This window comes from Pogona vitticeps, chromosome 3, assembly GCF_051106095.1.
Source record: "Pogona vitticeps strain Pit_001003342236 chromosome 3, PviZW2.1, whole genome shotgun sequence".
Lineage (NCBI taxonomy): Eukaryota > Metazoa > Chordata > Lepidosauria > Squamata > Agamidae > Pogona > Pogona vitticeps.
Window position 1 is genome coordinate 159,716,183 of NC_135785.1, and position 21,573 is coordinate 159,737,755.

General features: G+C 39.7%; 1 protein-coding gene across 4 annotated transcripts in view; it reads left to right on the forward strand.

Annotated features, from left to right (window-relative positions):
- UBAC2 (UBA domain containing 2) overlaps positions 1–12,173 on the forward strand; it is an 89,885-nt gene extending 77,712 nt beyond the window's left edge. For all 4 annotated transcript variants that reach the window (XM_072994654.2, XM_078391407.1, XM_072994657.2 and 1 more), the window contains exons 8-9: positions 8,205–8,327; positions 11,240–12,173. In XM_072994654.2, the coding sequence (XP_072850755.2) occupies positions 8,205–8,327; positions 11,240–11,347 (231 nt within the window). In that variant the 3' untranslated portion in view covers positions 11,348–12,173. The remainder of the gene's footprint in view (positions 1–8,204; positions 8,328–11,239) is intronic.
- Positions 12,174–21,573: the final 9,400 nt, after the last annotated feature.

The window sequence follows — 21,573 nt, forward strand, 5'->3', positions numbered from 1 at the left end:
AATATTTCTTTAACCAGTGTGTTGTTAGTCTGTGAAACTCCTTGCCACAGGACATGGTGATGGCATCTGGCCTAGATAGATTCCTTTAAAAGGGGATTGGACAGATTCCTGGAGGAAAAATCCATCGCAGGTTACAAGCCATGATGGGGATGTACAATCTCCAGGCTTAGAAGGAAGGTACCTCAAAATGCCAGATGGAGGGGAGGGGTATCGGGAGACAGGTATCTAGTTGTCTTGTGTGCTCCAAGAGGCATCTGGTGGGGCCTCTGTGAGATACAGGAAGCTGAACTAGACAGGCCCTTGTCCTGATCCAGCAGGGCTCTTCTTATGAAAATAAAAAATTAGCCCTATGGAAAAGTGTTGTGGGTACTAAATCCATGCTTAAGTAGTATATTCTTGAAGGCAGTTTTAAAGAGTTCCTGTACTGTATTTACTGTACTTAAAGAGCACTGAACTTTATTTACAGTGCAATGTTTCAGAGGCATCCAGCAGGACCCAGACACCTAAAGCTGTTTGCAGATTTACTATGTCACATGTTCAGTCCTCCTCAACTTTGATTTTTGTGATAAAAGTACGAAATGGCACCCAAATTGTGATGTTAAAGGCTATGTACACAAGTAGCAAAACTATAGCTCAAAGCATTTTGTTGTAAGTGGTATAATACAGTTATTCCTAGGAAGAATTTGACTTACTTGTCTACATCTGATCTAGAGTACTTCTGTTTTGCATCCTCGTTAAATAAATTTAATCCTATTGAGAGTAAAGTAGGCTGATTTTGTAAACAGGACAGTCTAATGTAACTTTTTCCCAACTGGAATCTCTCCTGGTGTTTTGGTGTACATCTCCTATCAGCAGTGACTGATGTGTCCAATATTTAAGATGGTGAGAGGTACATTACAGAACATCTGGAGGGAACCACATTGACCGTTCTAGGGATGGTGAGTGATGTATTTTAGAACATATGGAGGAAACCGTATTGGTTTTTAAAAAGCTGGTCTAAAGTAGTATGACAACCTGGTAAATAATAAAATCAGTTTTCTTGTTAACTGTTCTTAGACATTATAATAGTGATGAAACTAATTTTTCTAGCTTACAAATATAATGATGACACTGATAAGAACAGAATTAGTATTGTTTACAGTCCTGTGCAAGTGTACTCAGAAGTTAAGTCTTGCTCTGTTTAGTGGGGTTTACTCCCAAGTAACTGCAAACAGAACTGTAGCTTTGAAATATTCTGTGATAAATAAAAGGACCAACTGACTTTCATTGTTAGTCATAAGCACTAATAGTGATGAAAACTGATTTGCTCATCTTGACTGGTGACTTAGGGAATTTTACTGTTCTCTGAAAGCCCCCAGTATTTTTGAAATGAGGTAGGATATTGATGTCTTAAACATGCCAGCTGTTCCTCACTAACAGAAAAGAAAGAAAGAAAGAAAGAAAGAAAACTAATACTATATATTATTATACATAGTTGAGTTCTATTCAGTGTCTACTTGATGGTTTTTGGCTTGTCTCTTGTATTCATTAAATGGAGTATCTCTTGTCACTGCCCAGTAGTAGTCTGCAAGCATTCATGGGAGGGGTCCATTTGCTCTGCTAGCATTTCTCCATTATTGAAATGACCTGGTGAAATTGTTCACTGTGCTCATTGCTCACTGCTCCACAGTTTGGTGGAAAAAATTTAGATGAGAGTGCAAAAAATGTACCTTTAGTGATGTTGTAACCAAGGCTTTTGTATGCTTTGAGAAGTTTTTCCACCAACAACCTGTAGGACCCAGCTTGATACGTAAGAATGGTAACAAAATCTTCCTTGATTCAACAAGCAGTGGATGCTCAACACTTTTCCTCCCAGGCTTCACTGACTGTCAGCATGGCTAATCTGTCTTGATGTTGTAGACATCTCTTGCACAGCTATCCCATTCGCAGAGAAAGCAGCAGTATTTTTTTGTGCATGCAGTCTACAGGCAAGCTACAGAGCAGCCACCTTCACATTGTCACAAGGCTGCCATTGATTAAGGTCATAATTTATGCACCTCAAAAGTTGTCTCATATTGTCCTATGTTTCCTTCGTATTGACTGCATGGCCAGCTGGAATTAATGGCAAAACATTGCTGTTATACAGCAAAACAGCTTTAAGACTCTTCTTTGATGAATCAGTGAACAGTCTGCACTCATCAGGATTGTGAACAATGTTGAGGGCTGCCATCACACTATTGATGTTGCAAGCTAAAATTGGTCTTTATTTTATTTATTTATCAAATTTATACCCCGCCCATCTAGACACAAGTCTACTGTGGGCGGCTAACAATAATAGAATAAAAACAGTATAATAAAATAAAAAGCAACAATAGTAATATGGTTCAAGATGGGGAAAAATAAAAATAATCAAGTGATGGCAGGAGGGAAGGCCTGCCTAAAGAGCCAGGTCTTAAGTTGGCTCTTAAAAACACCCAGCGAGGGAGCCAGACAGATCTCTGAGGGGAGACTGTTCTAACGGCGAGGGGCCACTACCAAGAAGGCCCGGTTTCTTGTTCTTTCTCTCTGGGCCTCCCTCGGTGTTACGCCCCTCAGCTGCTCTTCCTGGCTAGAACGAGTGATTCAGGTAGATCTAGGTGTTCTGCCAAAGAACATGTACTGTCCAAACCCCATCATAGATTTATTAATAGACCTAGTCAAATATGCATTTTAGTCATTTCTGGTTTAAATTGATATCCCTTCTTTTTATAACTCACTTATCCTCCTCCATTCCCAAGTCAAGGGTCACATATACTGAACGAATAGTGTATCTTGAAAACTAGAGCCAAACAACAATTTTAAGCATCAGTTTCATTCTCAGTAACTTAGAATTAATAAAGTTCGACTAGATTTATTCGCGAAGGCTTTCACAGCCTGGATCTAATAGTTTTTGTGGGTCTTTCAGGCTCTTTGGCCATGTTCTGAAGGTTGTTCTTCCTAACGTTTCGCCAGTCTCTGTGGCCATGTGCTATCATTAGACATTTTTAAGTTCTCAGATGATCCTAGGTAAGTCTGAAGGGCTGATGTTTAAAGGTTGGTGGCTTCTGTTTATTAGATATTGCTATTTTAAAGGGAAAAAGAAGAAGGGAAAGAAGCAAGTCTGACCAGTCTTTGAGAGGAATATAGGATAAGGAAATGACCCCGCAGAGGGTGGAGGAAAGGTAAACAGTCTAAGTGTACAAAAATAGATTTCTTTTAAAGTAGCAACTGTGCTGAGAATCAAAACATACATGCTGAACAGGAAGGAAGTCAAATTCCTATAGAAACAGGAAAAGAGTGGAATATGCTCACAAATATGAGAGGAAGGGAGAATAAAACCAGACTGCTTGTCTCTCTCACACACATACACACCATGGGGAGTAATTAAAACTGTATTTTCAAAAATAATCAAGCATTTTCAAACAACTTCCAACAAATGTAAACTGCAGTTTGTCACTGGAGGAAGTCAGGTGGCAGTTCAGTGATGCAAGTGATAAAATAACAGGAAGAGGAAGAAAAAGAGTATGGCTAAATCTTCTTGATGTTTTTATTCTGGTGGAAATCAAGAGCAAATCTGGGGGAAATATTAAAAGGGTCCTTTTATGACTTTAAAAGGCGATGGTTGGCATCTCATTAGATCAAGGTAATTATGGAGCAAATTAATAAAAGTAAAAATAACAAAACAATAATAGTAACACAAGAAAAAGAACAATAACGTAAGTATCAGTGTAATAGATACTGATATTGAATTCAGGAACATCAACATGTTTTTAACAAGGTAATTTTGGAACAAAACAATAATAACAACTTAAGAAAAATACAAAAAATAGACCAAAAATACAAGCGTAAAATAGTGTTCAGTGTAACTACTTTGACTTTTAAATAAGGCATTATCTTTTATAGTGCACCCTTTCAAACTAAGTTGTTACAATGGTACCTTGACATGATATAATACTTATTTAAAAACTAACCTTCTGCAAATTGTTGCTGGAATCAATGTGAGCCACACTACTCTGTTTTCCACAAATTTACTTCAGCAATTCTAAAGTAACATTATCTTTTCATTACATGTGGGCCAGAAGGAGTACAGTACTTGTATAAGGCTACTTTGAGTAAGGCAATTAAATTCAATGGGATATCACTTTTGATTAAACAACTATAGCAGGGATATATAATCCCCAGAAATCCAAGGGAAACACAGGCTCACCCCCAACCTTGCAGGGTGACATCTGCTCCCATATTCCACAAAGCCCAAAATACTATTCTTTTTCTATTCTTTTTTCTTTCTTTTTTTGAATGTGGTTTTAATCTAGTCACAATTTTTTAAAAAATATATAAATTTAGATTGCTGGGTGCCTCAAAACTTGGCAAAATTGCTGATCATGGCCCATCGACAGCACAAGGGCACTATTTGAGCAATAAATATGTTTATATTTTGGGGGAATGGGAGGTATTTGGAGCAAGTGCACATGCAGCCTGCAGGTCACACTTTGTCTACTCCAAACAGGATTGTGCAGTACTATACATACAATTTCTGGCTAATAAAAATGTATAAAGGACATGGTAGTGAATACTGAGACACCCTCTACTAACTGACCTATAGATAGACAAACATTCATTGCCAGGGTTTTTAAAAATCTTGGGCCTTTCTTGGGATAACTTGTAATTAGAGGTGCGGATATACGCACTCATACTGTATATGAATACCCCCGCACAGCTGCACTTAACGTGTCCACCAGCGGCGGCAGCCTTGCGCTTCCAGTCATTCCCAGAGCCCCGCTTGACTAGCTTCTCCTGGCAAAGGGGGGGCGAGTTTCTCTGTAAGGCTGTTGAGTCGCTGGCCGAGTGGCGCTTAAAGAGTGAGTGGAAGGAAGAGTGAGGCTGCCACCACCGCCTGGCATGTGAGTGTCTAGCGTTAAGTCCAGCTGTCATATATGAATACCCCCATCTCTACTTGTAATTGTTTTGTTGTTCATGCACATAGATCTTGAAAATAATTATTTTGAAGCAGAACCGTAGGGAAAAGATTATTCTACAATCATCAGCATTACTTTGAACTTCAGTTTCTAGGCTTCTGGATAACTCAGTGGTTTAGGTATCTGGCTACAGAGCCAGAGGTTGGGAGTTCAGTTCTTCACGGTGCCTCCTGAGAGTAGAGCCAGTCTGTGTGGCAAGCTGCAAAGTCCCAGGGTACCCACAGAAGAAGGGAATGGTCAACCACTTTTGACTACTTTCTACCTCAAAAGCCCTGCAAAGGGTCAACATAAGTTGGAATTGACTTTGACAGCATATTATTATTATTTTATTGAGTCTAAACCAACACATTAAAAAAAAAACAGCTTGGAAAGTTTAACTAGATAGAATTCCCAGAATTGCTCAGGCAGCTGGGTTATTGACCATGCTGGACAGGTTAATTTGGAAGTTGAAGGCCAGAAAGTAACTTTTCTAACCTCTGAAAATTATTTTTTTAAAAGAAAAGATTCAGGGATTAAATGTTGTCTTGAAAACAATAAATGCATGAGCAATCATATTACTTTCTTTGCTTCTTTTGTAATGAAGGCTTTGCCTAAATAAAGAGTTTCACTTTTGTGGCTTAAAAATAAACTGCCTGCTTGAAACTAGAGAAGAATGGTGTCCTAAGATAAAAAATACTGTTAATGTCTTTAATTGCTCTTTATGTGAGGAAAAGTCTTGACTACTCAGCCAGAATCTTGTAGGTGTTTATGCAAAGTTTCTGTGACTTGCTGCAGCTAACTGATGATGTGCTGGAATGCATGTCAGTCATGTGGCTGGTCACACGTGATTATGTACTCTGGCACCTTGTCAGTTAGTTGCAGTTAGCAGTGGCAAGTTATAAGTTATTTTATTTTTATTGTATTTTAATTGTTGTAAGCCGCCCAGAGACCTTTGGGTAGAGTGGGTGGCATATAAGTTAAATAAATAAATAAATAAATAAATAAATAAATAAATAAATAAATAAATACATACATACATACATACATACATACATACATACATACATACATACATACATACATACATACATACATACATACATACATACATACATACATACATACCAATAAGATTCCAGTCATCATATTATTAAAGACAGAATTCTCGTTGCTGTTATAGGCCATAGTTTCTTTCCTGCTGTAGGTATAGAGCTGGAGCAGGACAATATGCCTGCAAAAAGGTGGGGCTATCTCTCTATAGGCTATCATCATCTTCATATTTATTGCTGTTATTGGTTACAGATGGGTGAATTTTGGACGCTGTCATAATTTGTGGCCCGTGTTTATTCCATTCAACAGGATGATTTAACTATGATACTTTTCACTGCCCCCACCATTGTAGAGTAGATATGCAAAGAGGTTATTTTGGTAATGCTTAGTTGATGTACCTTTTCTTTGCAAGTACTTAGTTTTGAATAAAATATATAGTATTGGGAAAATGTGGGTGTGGGCATATTTGACCTTTAATATGTTTAAAACATTCAGTCCCACTGGTGCTTATTAAATGTTTTTAAAGTCACAAAGAATGTCATGAATTACTAAGGTAGCTCTAAATACTAAATGGTAATTAATTATTTAGCTGTGGTTTTGTTATGTGTTATGTAATAAATCACATTTTAAAAGTAACTTTCCAAGCTCACTGAATGGCAGGGATGATTGCCCACCAAGTGGCAGTTTGGCATGGAAGACACTGGGAGTTGTAGTCTTGCTGCCCATTACGTTCTAAAGAGGGTGTCTCCCAAAGAACTATGACTCCCAGGAAACATTGCTGCAGCTTTCTTTCCTTTTTAAAAAAATGAAAGATAGCAAAGACCAGAGAAGACAGCTAAGATGCCAAACACCCCCTTCTAGGAGAGTGAAATCTGATGTGCTGTAGATTTGTGGGCTGCAACTCCCAGAATTCTGCCTGGATAATATTTGATGTTACATTCCAAAACCACAAAAGAGCACATCCCTAATCCAAACCTGATTACAGCTTCTTCATGGTGGTGAAGAAACTCTGCCATGTTGTGACGCAAGGTGATAGAGGAGTCAGTGACAATTTTTAATGAATTAAAATTAATTAATTAGAAAAACAAGTAACATATACTGTACTTAGGACCCTTTTAGTAGCCATGAAAAGTTCCATGTGTCTGGGCTTCAGGATCTTGGAGCAATGGCAGAATGATTCAGTTTTGTTGTTATTATAGTTGTTATTATTGCAACTCCAAGGCCCCCGTCATATTTATGCAAAATTTCAGTTTTCTGCATTTCACAGTCTCGGAGCTATAGTGGAGACAAACACATAGAGTCAGAATTAAACTAGTGTGCGAGCTGCGTCCATTCCTGGAGAGGTCTGATCTGGCCATAGTGGCACATAGGTCTTTGTTACGTCCTGGCTGGAGTACTGTAGTGCACTCTTATGTGGGGCTGCCTATGGAAAGTGTCAGGCAATGTCAGTGGGTCCAAAATGCAGGAGCCAGATTACTAACTGGTGCTGGTTACAGGGATCACATCACCCCTTCTATTACAGCAGCTCCATTGGCTGCCAATCCATTTCCAAGCTGAATTCAAGGCGTTGGTTCTAACCTATAAAGCCCTAAATGGCTTGGACCCAAGTTGACTCAAGGACTGCATCTTCCTTTATGATCCTGCTTGAGTATTGAGATAATCAGGAGAGGTCTTTCTTTAAGTTTTGTCACCTTCACAGGTGCATTTGATGGGGACATGGTAGAGGGCCTTCTCTCTTGCAGCTGCCAGACTTTGGAACTCCCTCCCACCGCAGGCCAGGCTGGCCCCATCTTTGCTGTGCTTCCTTCCACAAGCGGGCAGAATCCTTTTTCTTCATGCAATATTTTCCTCAGTTGGCTACCTGAATGGGATTTTTAAAAATGCATTGTTTTACCTTATTGCTTAGAATGTGTTTAGCTGGATGGTTTTTGTCTGATCCTTTTTACTATTTGTATACTCATCAGTGTTAGCTTTAAATACTGTATTTTAATGATGTGAGCCGCCTTGGGTCCATTTAAGAAGAAAGGAGGGTTTAAAATATTTTAAATAAATAATAAATATTGTCCACATTCTCCCTTTATCATAGATTCCTAGGTGTTTTAAAGTTCTTTTTTTTAAAAGGGATTTATTTCATATTTAGCTCCAATTTTCTTGTTGATTTTTCTCTTTAAATAAATGTCATTTTGAAATATTTGATTACAGGGTGGAATGATTAACTGGAATCGTCTCTTTCCTCCTCTACGTCATCGACGTAATGCAAACTATCAATATAATCACCAGACAGAACAGGAGGTACCTCCTCCAGCTGAAGTTTCTGAAGAACAGGTAAACAAGCACATGAATAATATTATTATTCTGATTAAGGAGATACTCACCCACCCCGATTATGTATTTTGCCATTGTGATTCTTACTGATTTGGAGTTCATGCACAGCTCATCGTGCTGCTTTCATGACACGACTGATCCTATCATTAGGCAGGGTTAGGCAAACATCTCAGGTGGATAATGTTGGGGAACAGAGTTGCTTTAGGTCCACCTACATTAGTTTGCTGTCTCAGATGTGGTGGGGGATATTATATTATATTATTGGAAGTGCTATGCTGCCATTATGACCAACCTGTATACCTAGTATGAGGAGGAGGTGGCATGTTCTCCTTTAACTTAAACAGCACAATGTATGGCCAGCCCTGCTGCTTTGTGTGATAGCACCCACTCAGGAGGAGCACAGAAAGTCTGCCTTGAGACCTTCCTGCGCAGAATGTGGAAAGCTAACCTGCTATACTATGGGAGCTGATCTCACTGAATCCATAAACGCCAGTTATTATGTGGCTTCAAGTCACTTCATTTTTGTTTTTGAGTCCAAGTCTTGGAATTCTCAAAGAATTCCCCAGGAAGAATTTAGGGAATTCCAGCCCGCAGACACACACCTACATTTCAGCTGGAACAAGAACGATCTTCCGGGCTGCTCAGCTATTTTGAACCTACTTGGATCAACCCTTAGATTCATGTGCAAAAAGGGAACTGCCCAGTTCTCCCTGGGAAGCCTAGGTCTTCATGGGAGTTATGGTCTTAACTGCCTATTAGGCGCTATTAGGGATCTTCTCCAGAAAGAACTACATTCCCATGAAGATCTGGACCTTCTGGGAAGCACTGGGCAGTTTCTTTCTTGTACATTAACAACAATAGGCCCAAACCTAGGCTTGGGATAGCCAGTCAGCCTGGAGGACAGGCTTTGAGGGAGATGGCTGTAGAGAAGAAGCAGCCAAATGGCAGTTGGTCCCAGGTGGGCTGATTGATGTTAGGGGCTTTCTTGTCTCATCTGTTCCTGTGATTCATAATTGGGGAAAGATGAAAATCAGGACAGTGACGAACACTGATCATTTTCTGTTCTTTTTAAGCACACTTGCAGTCATTCTGGAAATGTTGATTCATTTAGAAATACGCTTTCCTTTTGAAACGTGTCTATTTTATCCTACAAAATGGTTGCATCATCTAGATTTAGTAGTATGTTCAGAGTAGACTGAATAACTGAACACCACCATCTGTGTACCTGCACACAGAAAAAAACTCAATTCTGACTCAACTGCAGTTTTATGTGCTAAAGAAAGCATTTCATTAGGGGTTTGCCTAAAATGGCCCATACAAAGACGCATAACTTTTGATGTATATTTTTAAAGAGGAAAGCCTCTTTCAGAGGAACAGTCCAGAGCAGAACAGTCGTTCTGAGCAGATAGGCGGGGTATAAATTATATAAATAAATAAATAAATGAAATAATAACTAGTGTGTCTTTGTTTAACTCTCTTTTTTTCACCCCAAGCCATTCCCTACCTCATCCTTTGGTTCCTGGTGTTTAATGCCTCACAGGGAAAATAATTTGAGTGACACCAGTTTGGAGCAGAAAAGTGGGTGATGGGGAAGGGGTTAGACACCATTTTCTTTCTCAGTTTCTCTCTCTCTCTTCTTTCTTGCTGAGCCTTATTCCCAACTGGAAACCTGTCCAGTGACAACCATGCTATTGTAATATGAGACAACAGATACTATATGCTAAGCTGAAACTTATGCTGAAGTAATGAAAAACAGAGGTAGCTGTTTTCGCCTTGAAGTCACAGTTGCCAAGTTCATATTAGGGAAATTTTATTAAGCAATCCAAAAAGACACAGATGGTGATCTTCCTCAAATTCTAGTATTTTCTTAAGAGTTTTTTTCTAAAAGTGAATTCACATAATCTCTGGAAAAGTGATTGTTTAAAACCACTTCCATGTGAAAATCTTTCTGCATCTGAATGTACAACATCAGGGGAAATGCTAGAAAGCTAAAGCTGGGTTCTCCCATTTCCCTGGTAATGTGAGAATTGTTGCAGAATCACTTCTTCCCTTGCTATGAAGTAGCATCGAGCAGCCCCAGATCACAGCAGACAAGGCCATTTGGTAGCATCTCCTATTACCAACACCAGCTCTTTAGAAATGGGGTTAACATGAGTAAGAGAAGGCATAACAGTGTGGGGCTTTTTCCATATGGGACACCACTTCTCACAGTGCCTCTAGTGATGCAAGAACGGATGCTGTTGCAGCTCTTGCAACACCTGGATTCTTTATATACCAGACACAGAAGGGGAGATGGGGAGGTATGCTCCAGCTCCTCCCCTGCCTCCTTATATTTTCAGGGAAGGTCTGAAGGGGCTTTCTAGTTGTGTTCAGTTGCTTACCAGAATCCACTGTGTTGTAAGCCCTGCCTTATGGCTTCCAGTGATGTGGAAGACTGTAGGCACTTCATCTGAACACAGTTAAACATCTACAAAATGGACATGGTATAGTTCTATGAGAGCTCTTTACTGCCTCAGATAGTTAAACCTTTGACTTGCCCTTCATATATCTGTGTTACAGGAAGGGTACACATTTTTTCTTATTTTCAGTCAGTTTCTAAACCACACTGTCATCTGGTGCAGTGGTTAAGGTGTTGGGCTAGCACTTACGACATACAGGTTCACATTTCCACATAGATGTGACAGTCATTCAGTGACTTTAAGCCAATCACTCTCAGCCCGTCCTACTTCATAGGGTTGTTGTGAGAATAAAGTGTGAAGGAGGCAGTGTAGACCACCTTGAGTTCATTGAAGGAAAAGTGAGATTGAAGTGGAATAAGTAAATGATAATTGTGTAGTATTGGCTGCTTGCTTAAATTTCAGATAAAGACCTCTTCCTTTTTTCTTGTTCATGTTTCCTTGTTTCTCTTCTAGGTTGCACGGCTCATGGAAATGGGATTTTCCAGAGTAGACGCTTTGGAAGCTTTGAGGGCTTCAAATAATGACCTTAATGTAGCCACGAACTTCCTGCTCCAGCACTGAACAGTATCTGCAATGAAAAACATGAATTGATACATTTGGTGTGCTGCCCAAAGGAGTATCTTAACCACTTGCTGGTTAAATTCCAGACTTCCAGAAGAGGAAGCTCTCTCTTCACAAGTTGACATATCAGAGCAGAAATGATGGGTGACACTGGAAGATGTCTGGTTTTTGGTTGGGGGAACTGACTAGCCAGGTTGCACTTCAAAATTATTTTCAGTTCACAAAGATATGCTACAGCTTCAATATTTATTTTGAAATATGGGTGCATGTGTTTGTTTTTCAAAAACCCACATAAAATGTAAATCTGTTCCTAATAAGTGAGAAACACGATAAAATATGAACATTTGTAAAAAGAACTCCTCCTCCCAAAAGAACTGATTTTGTCCTCTGGTATCACTTTCCTTTTTATAATCTAAAGTATTCTAAAACTAAATTTTATTTACCTCTATTGTCAGAGCTTTAAGAAACTTGCAGAATTCCTTGGCTATGTAATCTCAATAAAGGGAGAGGGTTGTGGGGCATTCAGAGGTTGCTGGTAATGTCTTATGACAAAGGGAGAAACAGAATGATGTGCGCATGAAAATAACGATGCAGAAGGAGAGCAAAGACAAGGACAGATGCAGCAAGATTTGTAGTTATTTTTTTAAAAAAAGTGGAATTCTGTATGTATAAGATTTGAAAGATAAATGGCTATTGAAAGAAATATATAAGGTGGAAGATCTGAAAGGCTGAGAGCTATTGTATTAGATTCTAAAATTCAGGTGTACGTGTGTTCTCCTTGATGTGATTTTCAAAAAAGAAATAAAAAGTGCTCTCAGAACTAAAACCCATGTCTTCTAGCTGGAAGGTATGCATCCTAATCCTTCATACAGTAGTTCCCATCCTTGAGTAACCCGTGTGTTCTTGGGCTGCAACTCCCAGAACCCCCAGCCAGCACAGGTGGTGGTGAAGGCTTCTGGGAATTGCTGTCCAAGAACACCTGGGTTACCCAAGGTTGGAAACCACTGCCCTAATAGATAAGAGTACTTGAGATTTTAAGTGTCACGTGTAGAAGAAAAATCTGCATGTAAAATATCTATGTTATATTGATACTGAATGCCAGAAAAAAAATTAGATTTAAAATTCTGAATTTTAGCCACTTGTTTATAACCTTTAGAGGCTAGCCTTTTAATGCACATTGTATCCACTAATTGGAAAACATTCTTCCCAAGGATAAAGCTGTTTTTGTCCCAGTCACAGCTTAAACCAGTATAAGAGAATGAAAATGGTTCCCACAGAATGAAAACAATTAACAGTAAAGAACATCTATATATCTACTTCTCAGATAACCTTTGTGCTATGCATAGTGCATGTTTTTCAAATACTGTGGTTTATAGACTCTGTGTAATGTTCAGATTTTATCTTGGTGATCTTTCAAATTCAGTACCTAAGACGTATAGTCTCATGTGGGTATGGCATATCTAATTTCAAGATCACACTTTAGGGCGTGCTTTTCAGTAAGAAAGCAACATCTGTAAGAACTGGTAAGAAAAAAAGGAGGTTTTTAAAAGCACTCTGAACCAATTTCAACAGCAAGATACTTGTAGTTACTCATGGTCTCTATCCAATTCCAAGTGTAGGTTCTGTGTGCAAAGCTCCATTTGGAAAACCTTTATAACTGCTGCCCCCCACCGTTTTATTGACACAGCAGTAGCTTCAGAGATCTTTCATTCTGGGCTATGGAGGGAAGAGTTCTTACAGGTTTTTTCTTTCTATTCTTTAATCTCTCCTGCACTAGAGAGGGCAGTATGTCCTCCTGGAGTCACACAGCTCTTTGCCTAATTTCATGTGGTCTTCAGCCTAATTGTTAATTTCAGAAAATCCTTGAAAGCATTCAGTTCAGACACTGTGCTCCCTAGTGAAAACTGCTTAAAATGTGAACAATGTGTTCCTCAATGCATTTCTTAAATACAGGTATTGCGGGGGGGGGGGAGCCTCTAGAAATGCTTCAAGATATGCATGGGCACCATGGTCATCCAAGGGCAAAAGACCTAGAGGTGGAAGAGTAGCATGCACATGTTTACTTGATCTTGTCCAGGAGAACTATGTGGCTATCCTGATGTCAAGAAAAGCAAAGATTGAAGAACCTGGTGTACATCTCCAAATACACTTCTCCATAGGACACTTAAGAGGCATCATTCATAAATATACAAAGCCAAAGAATTATGCAAACAGAAACAATGCTAGAAGCCTTTGAACCTGTTTCTCATAGAAAGCATTCTTTATTATCTGTGAAACAAATAGGGAAACACAGCTTGGTTACAGGACCCAACTTGGCTACAGTATTTCCACACTGGACAAAATGTGATGAGAGATTCCCCCCCCCCATCCTTAAAGTGGGAGAAGATCTGCTAACTTGACATGGTTTAGCACCATTTATTAGAAAAACTGATATGTCCTTCCACCCACTGGGTGCTATTTGTCCATTGATGACATAGATAAGAAAATCAGCCTATTTTTATAACATTTAAGACAGAAAAGTTGCATCAGTTATGCTTTTTTATGAAACAGGTGGGCTGAAAGCTGCTCAAAACAAATGTCCCAGTTCATATGAACGGATGTTTTCTTGCTTTGGGTGTTATGGAACATATGTGGTTCTGCACAGACCTTCCTGTGGATAGGAAACATGTTCATACCTTGCCACACATTGAAAGTTCCATGTAGTCAGAAAATATCCTAGAGTTCATTCAGTGCAAGTTTTTTTAATCCACCTGGATCAGGGTTATTGGGCTGAGAAAGCAAATACAATTTGGCAATTCCACAGCATAGAACCAGCTCTGAAATATTTGTCTTAAAGCAGGGGTACAAAATTTTAGCAGGCTTGGGACCGTCCTCTGCCCCCAGGATCCTCTGAGGGCTATAGAGATCACCGAAAATGCCAAAAAGTAAGAACAAAAATATTTTTTAGAGGAAACCAGAAACCAGATCTGAAAAATGTTCAATTTTTTTCCTACTAACCCCCATCCTGGAAACTACTTTTGGGAAGGTATGGGAGTCTGAGGGGCAGGGGCTGAAAAACAGCCTTAAAGAAGGGGAGAGCATGTAGTAAGGAAAATAAAAATGCTAGACCATGTAAGAACGCTAGCAGGACCTCACAGCCTTCCTGTGTTTTTAAAATTGCCATTAAGTCAGTAAACAATTAGCAGTTGTTTTTTATATTTCTCGAGTCTCAAAATAAGATCCAATTACAAAGTGTTAATTATATTTTAATGATAAAGCAGTTCTCTGAGCTATGCATAGAAGTAATTCACCCCTGAAATCTTATCATTTAGTATAGTAGATTGCAATTAGAGTAGGCTTGTTGAATCAGTGGAACTTAAGGAGGAATTGACTCACCAAATCACTACTGATTCAATGGACCTACTCTAGTAGCTATTTTTTAATGCTAAGCAATAGGATTTCAGCCACTAGGTTATGCCCATCACACCCAGAATGAGGGTGCCACTACACTGGGTTAGGGAGTTTACTGTTCATATTGGATGTGATGGGATTCACATTCCAGCCTACAGCCCCACTTCTTTCCTTCCTTTCTCCTCTGGTCCTGCCTCTGTCATGTAAATGTAGGAAATAATAATCACAGGGACCCAGCGATAAGGCAATAGATTGATGTAGTGCTAATCTCATATATGTAAGAATTCTTTGAAAAATAATATTTGGAAGGCAATCAAGGAAGAGGAAGGAATGTAGGGGCATGTTTTCCCATCCTGAACATCACGCCCCAACTGCCTACATCACTGAGACACCATCTGCAGACACACACACACCCTTGTCTTTACAAGAATATGTCACAACTGACCACACAAGAAAAAGCCTGTTTGAATTGTTCCGGCTTGAAAAAGTAGCAGTCCTCCAGCAGCAGAGGAAAAGAGGCTAAACTGATTTGAATCAACCTTTGGTTCATCTGTTCAGTAAGAATTACTTCAAGTTCGCCAGTTTTATAAGTGGAGCAAGTTGTGCTGTATCTGACCATATAGTCACAGCCCAAGGCAAGAGTCACATGGCCACGTTTTATATGGCACTCTTTCAGTCTGTTTCCCTACCTCAGCCCAGTGCAGAGCTTTTGCTCTAACTCCTCTCTGTTCTTGGCCTATATTCTGTTCCTCTTTGGGCATACGTATTTTTCCGTTCATGTGTTTAACTTCTTCTCTCTGCCTCAGAAAGGGAACTAATGGGCCAGTAACTAAAAGGTTGGTGCTGGAAGCTGGCAACAACAGCACCACAAACCTACATTATCTTCTGCGTCATTTTCTGAAGAAAAGTCATCTGTGACTATCCAAACACCTCTACTCTTAATGCTGGTAACGACACAAGTGTACTCTTCTTTTAAGTGATGTTATTCAGCACCTTACTGGTAGTGAGAGTGAGGTGAAAGGTTCACAAAACCTGGACCCACCAGAACTTTCCCCTTAAGATTCTCAGTTTCTGGAGACTTTTCACAGGAAAAAAAAATATTCCCAAAGATTTGGCTAAAAAGTGGAAGGGGGGTAGTCCTACAGATTCCTTCCTTAATCTTGAAAGAGAAGCCTACCAAATCATCTCTTGAACCTTGACCATGTCCACTATTTTGGCTTGAACAGATAATTGTTCTGTCTGCTGCCTGCCATTCTGAGGCTCTGCTGGAATTTATTTCTTCCCTGTGCCAATATCTGATGCTTCTCATTCACTTGATTGGTGACCAGGAAAATCAGAGCATGTGTAAGGATAAAATCAGTGGTTCCAAGCAGTAGTTTGTTTAATTTTTATTTATTTATTTATTAGCTATTAATTCATGATAATGACAGAGAGTGTCAGTGAAATTGAGCCATTTGAATTGCTCACTGCCTTCTCCTCAGCATAGAAATACACAGCAATCCCTGACCACTGCAGTAGGGAGACCTACTCAATTTGAGCCTTTATATGTTTGCTTTTACACGCCTATTACCTTAGATTTTGCAATATACTTTAGTCCGTGTCTTCAATTATGCATATCCTGCTACAGGTTCTCAAACAGATTGTGGTTTCTAAGGTTTCTTGTCCAGTGAGCATTCACACAAATAAGCCCCCAGGCAACATTGCTCAGTGTTTTGTTTTTCCTTCAGTACTTATTTTATCCCATGCTGAAATAGATGAAGAGTTCTTTGCCAGAGTCTCTGTGCATCAGCCAAATAGTTCTGCACCTTGGTGGATCCACCATTTGGAAATTCCTAGGTAGACAGTTTTAGCAGTAGCCCTGCCCCTCCCTCCTACAGCACAGCTCTAACCTGGATGTAGGGTGGCCATTGCTCCATTGCCAAAAAAGGACAACAGACATCACCAGAAGCAGGGCATGTAGGTGCAATAAATTTGCATATGCTAATTCAAACTAAGAGACGTGGTGCTGCGGGCTAAACTGCAGAAGCCTGTGCTGCAGGGTCATAAGACCAGCAGTCGTAAGATCGAATCCACGCGACGGAGTGAGCTCCCGTCGCTTTGTCCCAGCTCCTTGCCAACCTAGCAGTTCAAAAGCATGTAAATGCGAGTAGATAAATAGGTACCATCTTGGTGGGAAGGTAAAACTGTGTTCCCTAGTCACGCTGGCCACGTGACAATGGAAACTCTTAGGACAAGCGCTGGCTCTACAGCTTGAAAACAGGATGAGCACTGCCCCCTAGAGTCAGACACGACTGGACTAAAAATGTCAGGGGGAACCTTTACCTTTACCTTAATTCAAACTAATATAAGTAAATAGCACCGCAATTGGGCATTATTACTATAATTTAATTTATTGCAGAATATTGTTACAAGGTAACCACATTTAGAGACAGCACCGAATGATGGAATATAAATCAAATAAATAAAGGCATAGTGTTTAATAAATCTCTAAAATTGCCTTGTATTTTCTGCAAATTACTGAAAAGCAATAGTATTGTTAAAATATCAAGCTAGGCAATAATCAGTTATTTCAGAAGAATGGTCTGAACAGTGTTTTTAGAATGACCACACCTGGGACTGACCTCACATCTGATGTTTGTACAGAATTGACAGGCCACATCACATCCTCCCAACCAGACATCAGTAGCTATATCAGCGTGCGTGGCATGAATATTTTCTCAAAAAATGACCCCCACAAACCATTTTAATTTAAAAATGAGAGAGGACTAAGTAGATATTTTTACCAATCAAATTATCTTCCTGTTCAGCCAGGGAAATTCAGGGATAGGGTATGGTAACCAATTACATATCACAAAAAGGAGAGCTCTTGAAATAGAGGACTGTCTTCCCTAAGGAAGGACACATGCCCCCCCCCCAATGTTTCCAGTAGCTGAGTATCCTCACCAATTCAAGCCAGCCATTAACCACATTCTGAGACCCATGCTGTTTCCACCTTTAGAGATAATGGAAGGATCAATCATTCCTGAACCTTTTGAGCACACTGCCACACAAAGGATCGATTGGTACTGGCAGTGCCCCACACCAGTTTTGCTAATCCTCATGCCTTAGTAAAAAGAGTGCTTTCCCTAATCTCACCCCTCTTCATGACTTTTTGAGGCATGCAAGTGTTACAAATACTCTCAACGTTGTTAATGGCCTGCATTCCAATCTCCACCCAAATGCTATCATGAATATTCACCACCTCTCCATCTTAACAAGTATTCACCAGTTTATGGTTGGAATGGTTACTCCTCTACTTGATCTTCAGAAAAGTATTCCCCTTGTCATTACTACTCTCTGAGGAATTATCCTTTACCATCTTATCAACCATCTCATCAGACCATAAGTTAATTACTTTGTCACATGTCAACTGCAACAGAATCTCCACTGCAAGAAAATATCTCAGAACTGCCTGAAACCCTATCGTACCATTCTACTTTGTTTATGCCAGAAACTACACCCCCCCCATATATAACAACCTTCTATTTCAGCTATTATCTTGTTAACCACATTCTCAACACTGACTCATGTGTGCTGCCATCCCAGTCATGGCACAGATTCATATGGCAATTCATTTTGTGGTTCAGCCTCTACTAAGATCCTTTATAACTAAAATGGCCCCCTGGTGTCAATTATAATAATGCCATCATTGTCGTGCACCCATAGACAATCGCAACAAGGTCTATTTTATTTCATCATATTTCAACATCCACATTCCGACTATGAGTCTGATGTTGCTTCAGTATATTCTGTCACAAAGTCAGCTCATCAGACCCAAATGTCAGTAACTAGACCATCACCTTCAGGAGACTACACTTCTCACACTGACCTTCTGGTTCAAATGGTGAAGTATTTACTCTCTTTTTTTGTAATGAAGTCTATTAAGAGTACATCTGCATCGCTATGCAGATTCGTCGTTAAACGGGGCACTCACTATGCGAGGCACCACTGTACCTAGCAAAAACAACATCAGAAACTTAATGTTAGAAGAAGAACCTATATGGACTTCAGGATGGTTCCTGTGAATTTGAGTAAAAAAGGACCAGAGACCAACTCAATTATCACAGCTGCCTTTGTAGGGAAAAGTAATCATGAGCACCATTGGGGGTGGGTGGGAAGGACAATGTTTGGATTTGATGGATGGAAAATATTCTGCAGCTTGTCTGGATCTCTGAACAGGTTTACCTGGGCAGATATCAACTTCTTCCTTGGAATAAGGTTGCAAGCTTAATAGAATACTTATTTAGATGACAAAGAAATTGAGGTTGCCAATTTCTTATATAAAGAAGCAGGAAATGTCTCTCTGCAGCAAATCACAACCATACCGTGAAGTCCCTCATGGACACTGTAACCTTACATCATCACTCTTAACTCTAATTTATGGCTTTATTCCAAGATGATAACAGAAAGATAGAATACATCATTTGATGGTCATGGTCTGTTTCTGAAACAACAGATTAAAAAATCAATAGTTACCACAAACTATCAAATAGAGTTCATTGAATCTAGTGTGGGAGAAAAACATACTGCTTTTCTTCTTTGTAGCCTCTGTGAATCCCACTGTGGGTGATCCACAGATGCATAGAGCCTTGTCGGAATATTCTAGAGCTTCTGCAGTAGCAAAAATATACGTTAGTGAAAACCTCTCCCCCCTGGTATATGTACCTTGGCGCCCAAGCTCTCCCTTCAGTTTCTTTTCAGCCGCGATGTTGAGAGCCTCGATTGATAGCTTCTGTGATTTTTTCTGAAAATGAAAGAAAGTTACTTATCCTTTATTATTTTAAAAAATTCTTCCTTTACCCCCTAAGGGCCAAAGTGCCCCCCCCTTTTCCTGGTTTTTAGATCATGGCCTTTTCAGGCCCATTCAAATGCTGCATGGTCTCTGACAACAAAATCCCACTCTCTGATGACCATGCTAAATGCCTTTATTATTTTTATTATTATTATTATTTTTCTGGTTGTTTAGAACCATAAAATGAAGCATCCACACCAGAATCAAAGAACATGAGAGACACTGCAGACTAAAACAACCAGAAAAATCTGCAGTAGCTGAACATGCCCTAAAACAAGCTGGACATGAAATTTTATTTCAAAATACTGAAATACTGGACAACACCAGCAATCATTACGTCAGACTGCACAGGGAAGCCATTGAAATCCACAAGCACCAGCAAAACTTCAACAAAAAAGAGGAAAGTTTGAAACTCAACAAAACTTGGCCCCCAGTTCTGGAAAATACAGCATGCAAAATGTCAATGAACTGTACCCAGCCACAAGGACCGGGGATCACTACACACAAAAGACCAGCTAATGACACCCATCAATCACAGTGACAGATAATCTCTCCTCCTTATCACAACAATACACCCACAACAAGACACACTAATCACCCATCTCCTGAAAAGGACAAAAGCCTATCACTCATTACACTTCTTATATTTGATTACACATTTGCTTATTCAGGTGTTGTATTTACTTATTCACATTAACCAACTCATTAATATTCTCTGACTATCTATTTAGCTTTACTATTCCATTTATCTCCTTCCCATTCTCTCTAACTCTCCAACTTTCCAATTCTCTCCTCTTCTCTCTCCTTCCCCTCTCTAACTGCCTCCCTCTGTCTGTCTCCTTGACTCCGCCCCTCCTGTCTTCTTATAGGCTCCTGCGCTTGAGCTTCAGCTATGATAGACAGGAGGGACATGGGCATTCTGCCACAATAATCATAAGCCACCTTGCATCCTTTTAAAGGAGAAGGATGGGGTATGAATAAATAAGCAAGCAAGCAAACTGATAATGCATAATTAATAATTTAAAACAATTTAAAACCAGTTTACACCTTTTAAAAACCAAAGCAACATCTTCAAAACACTACCCACCACTAAAAGGTATTGATCAGGGGCTAAGGGCTGTTTAAAGAAAACATTCTAGCTTACTGGCAGAAGGACATTAAAGTGAGACCAGCCTAGGTTCCCTCGGAAAGGTTTACCAAAGCCTGGGATCAGCCACTGAGAAGACCTTCTCCTTTGTCCTAACCATATGTGCTTCTGAAGGTAAAGGGACATAGGCCTTTATATATCTTGATGAAAAGATCCTCATGGGGCTCATATAGATGCCCAGTCTTTGCAAGGCTTTATAGGTCATGACCACCACTTTGAATTTAGCTTATAAATGGACTGTTAACAGCTGGAGTGAAGAATTTCTCTTCTGATTATAACTGGCTCCTATCCACAGCCTAGCTGCAGGATTTGGGGCTCACTGGAGATTCCAAACACTTTCCAAAGGCAGCCTCGACAGTGCATCATAACAATCCAAAGAGAAAATAACAAAAACATGTATCGTCATGACCAGATCAGACTTCTGCAGGAATGGATGCAGCTGCTGCAATAGTTTTAACTGCCATCTGCTAGGGTCTGGGTATTCAAGTTCACAACTGAACTCAGCAGCACACCCAAGGTGCGTTCCTGAGTTTTCAGAGGAGGATAACACTAGTCCTGCATAAGTTCATTCCGGATTCCCTGATCCACCATTGTCCAAGCACACCTCTGTCTTGTCTGGATTAAGTTTCCATTTTTTCACATTCACCCAGTCTGTTACTGACACCAAATAATACTTTAGAATCATGACAGCTTCCTTGAATTGGAGTGGAGAAGAGAACCGGAGTTTGTTGTTATCTGTAGATTGGTGGAGCTGAACAATAACAACAAAAAAAGTCAGACAACCTCTTCTAGCAGTTTTCGATCATCCCAGAGTGCAGGACGCACAACAATGGGTTCAAGTAACAGGAAGCCAGATTT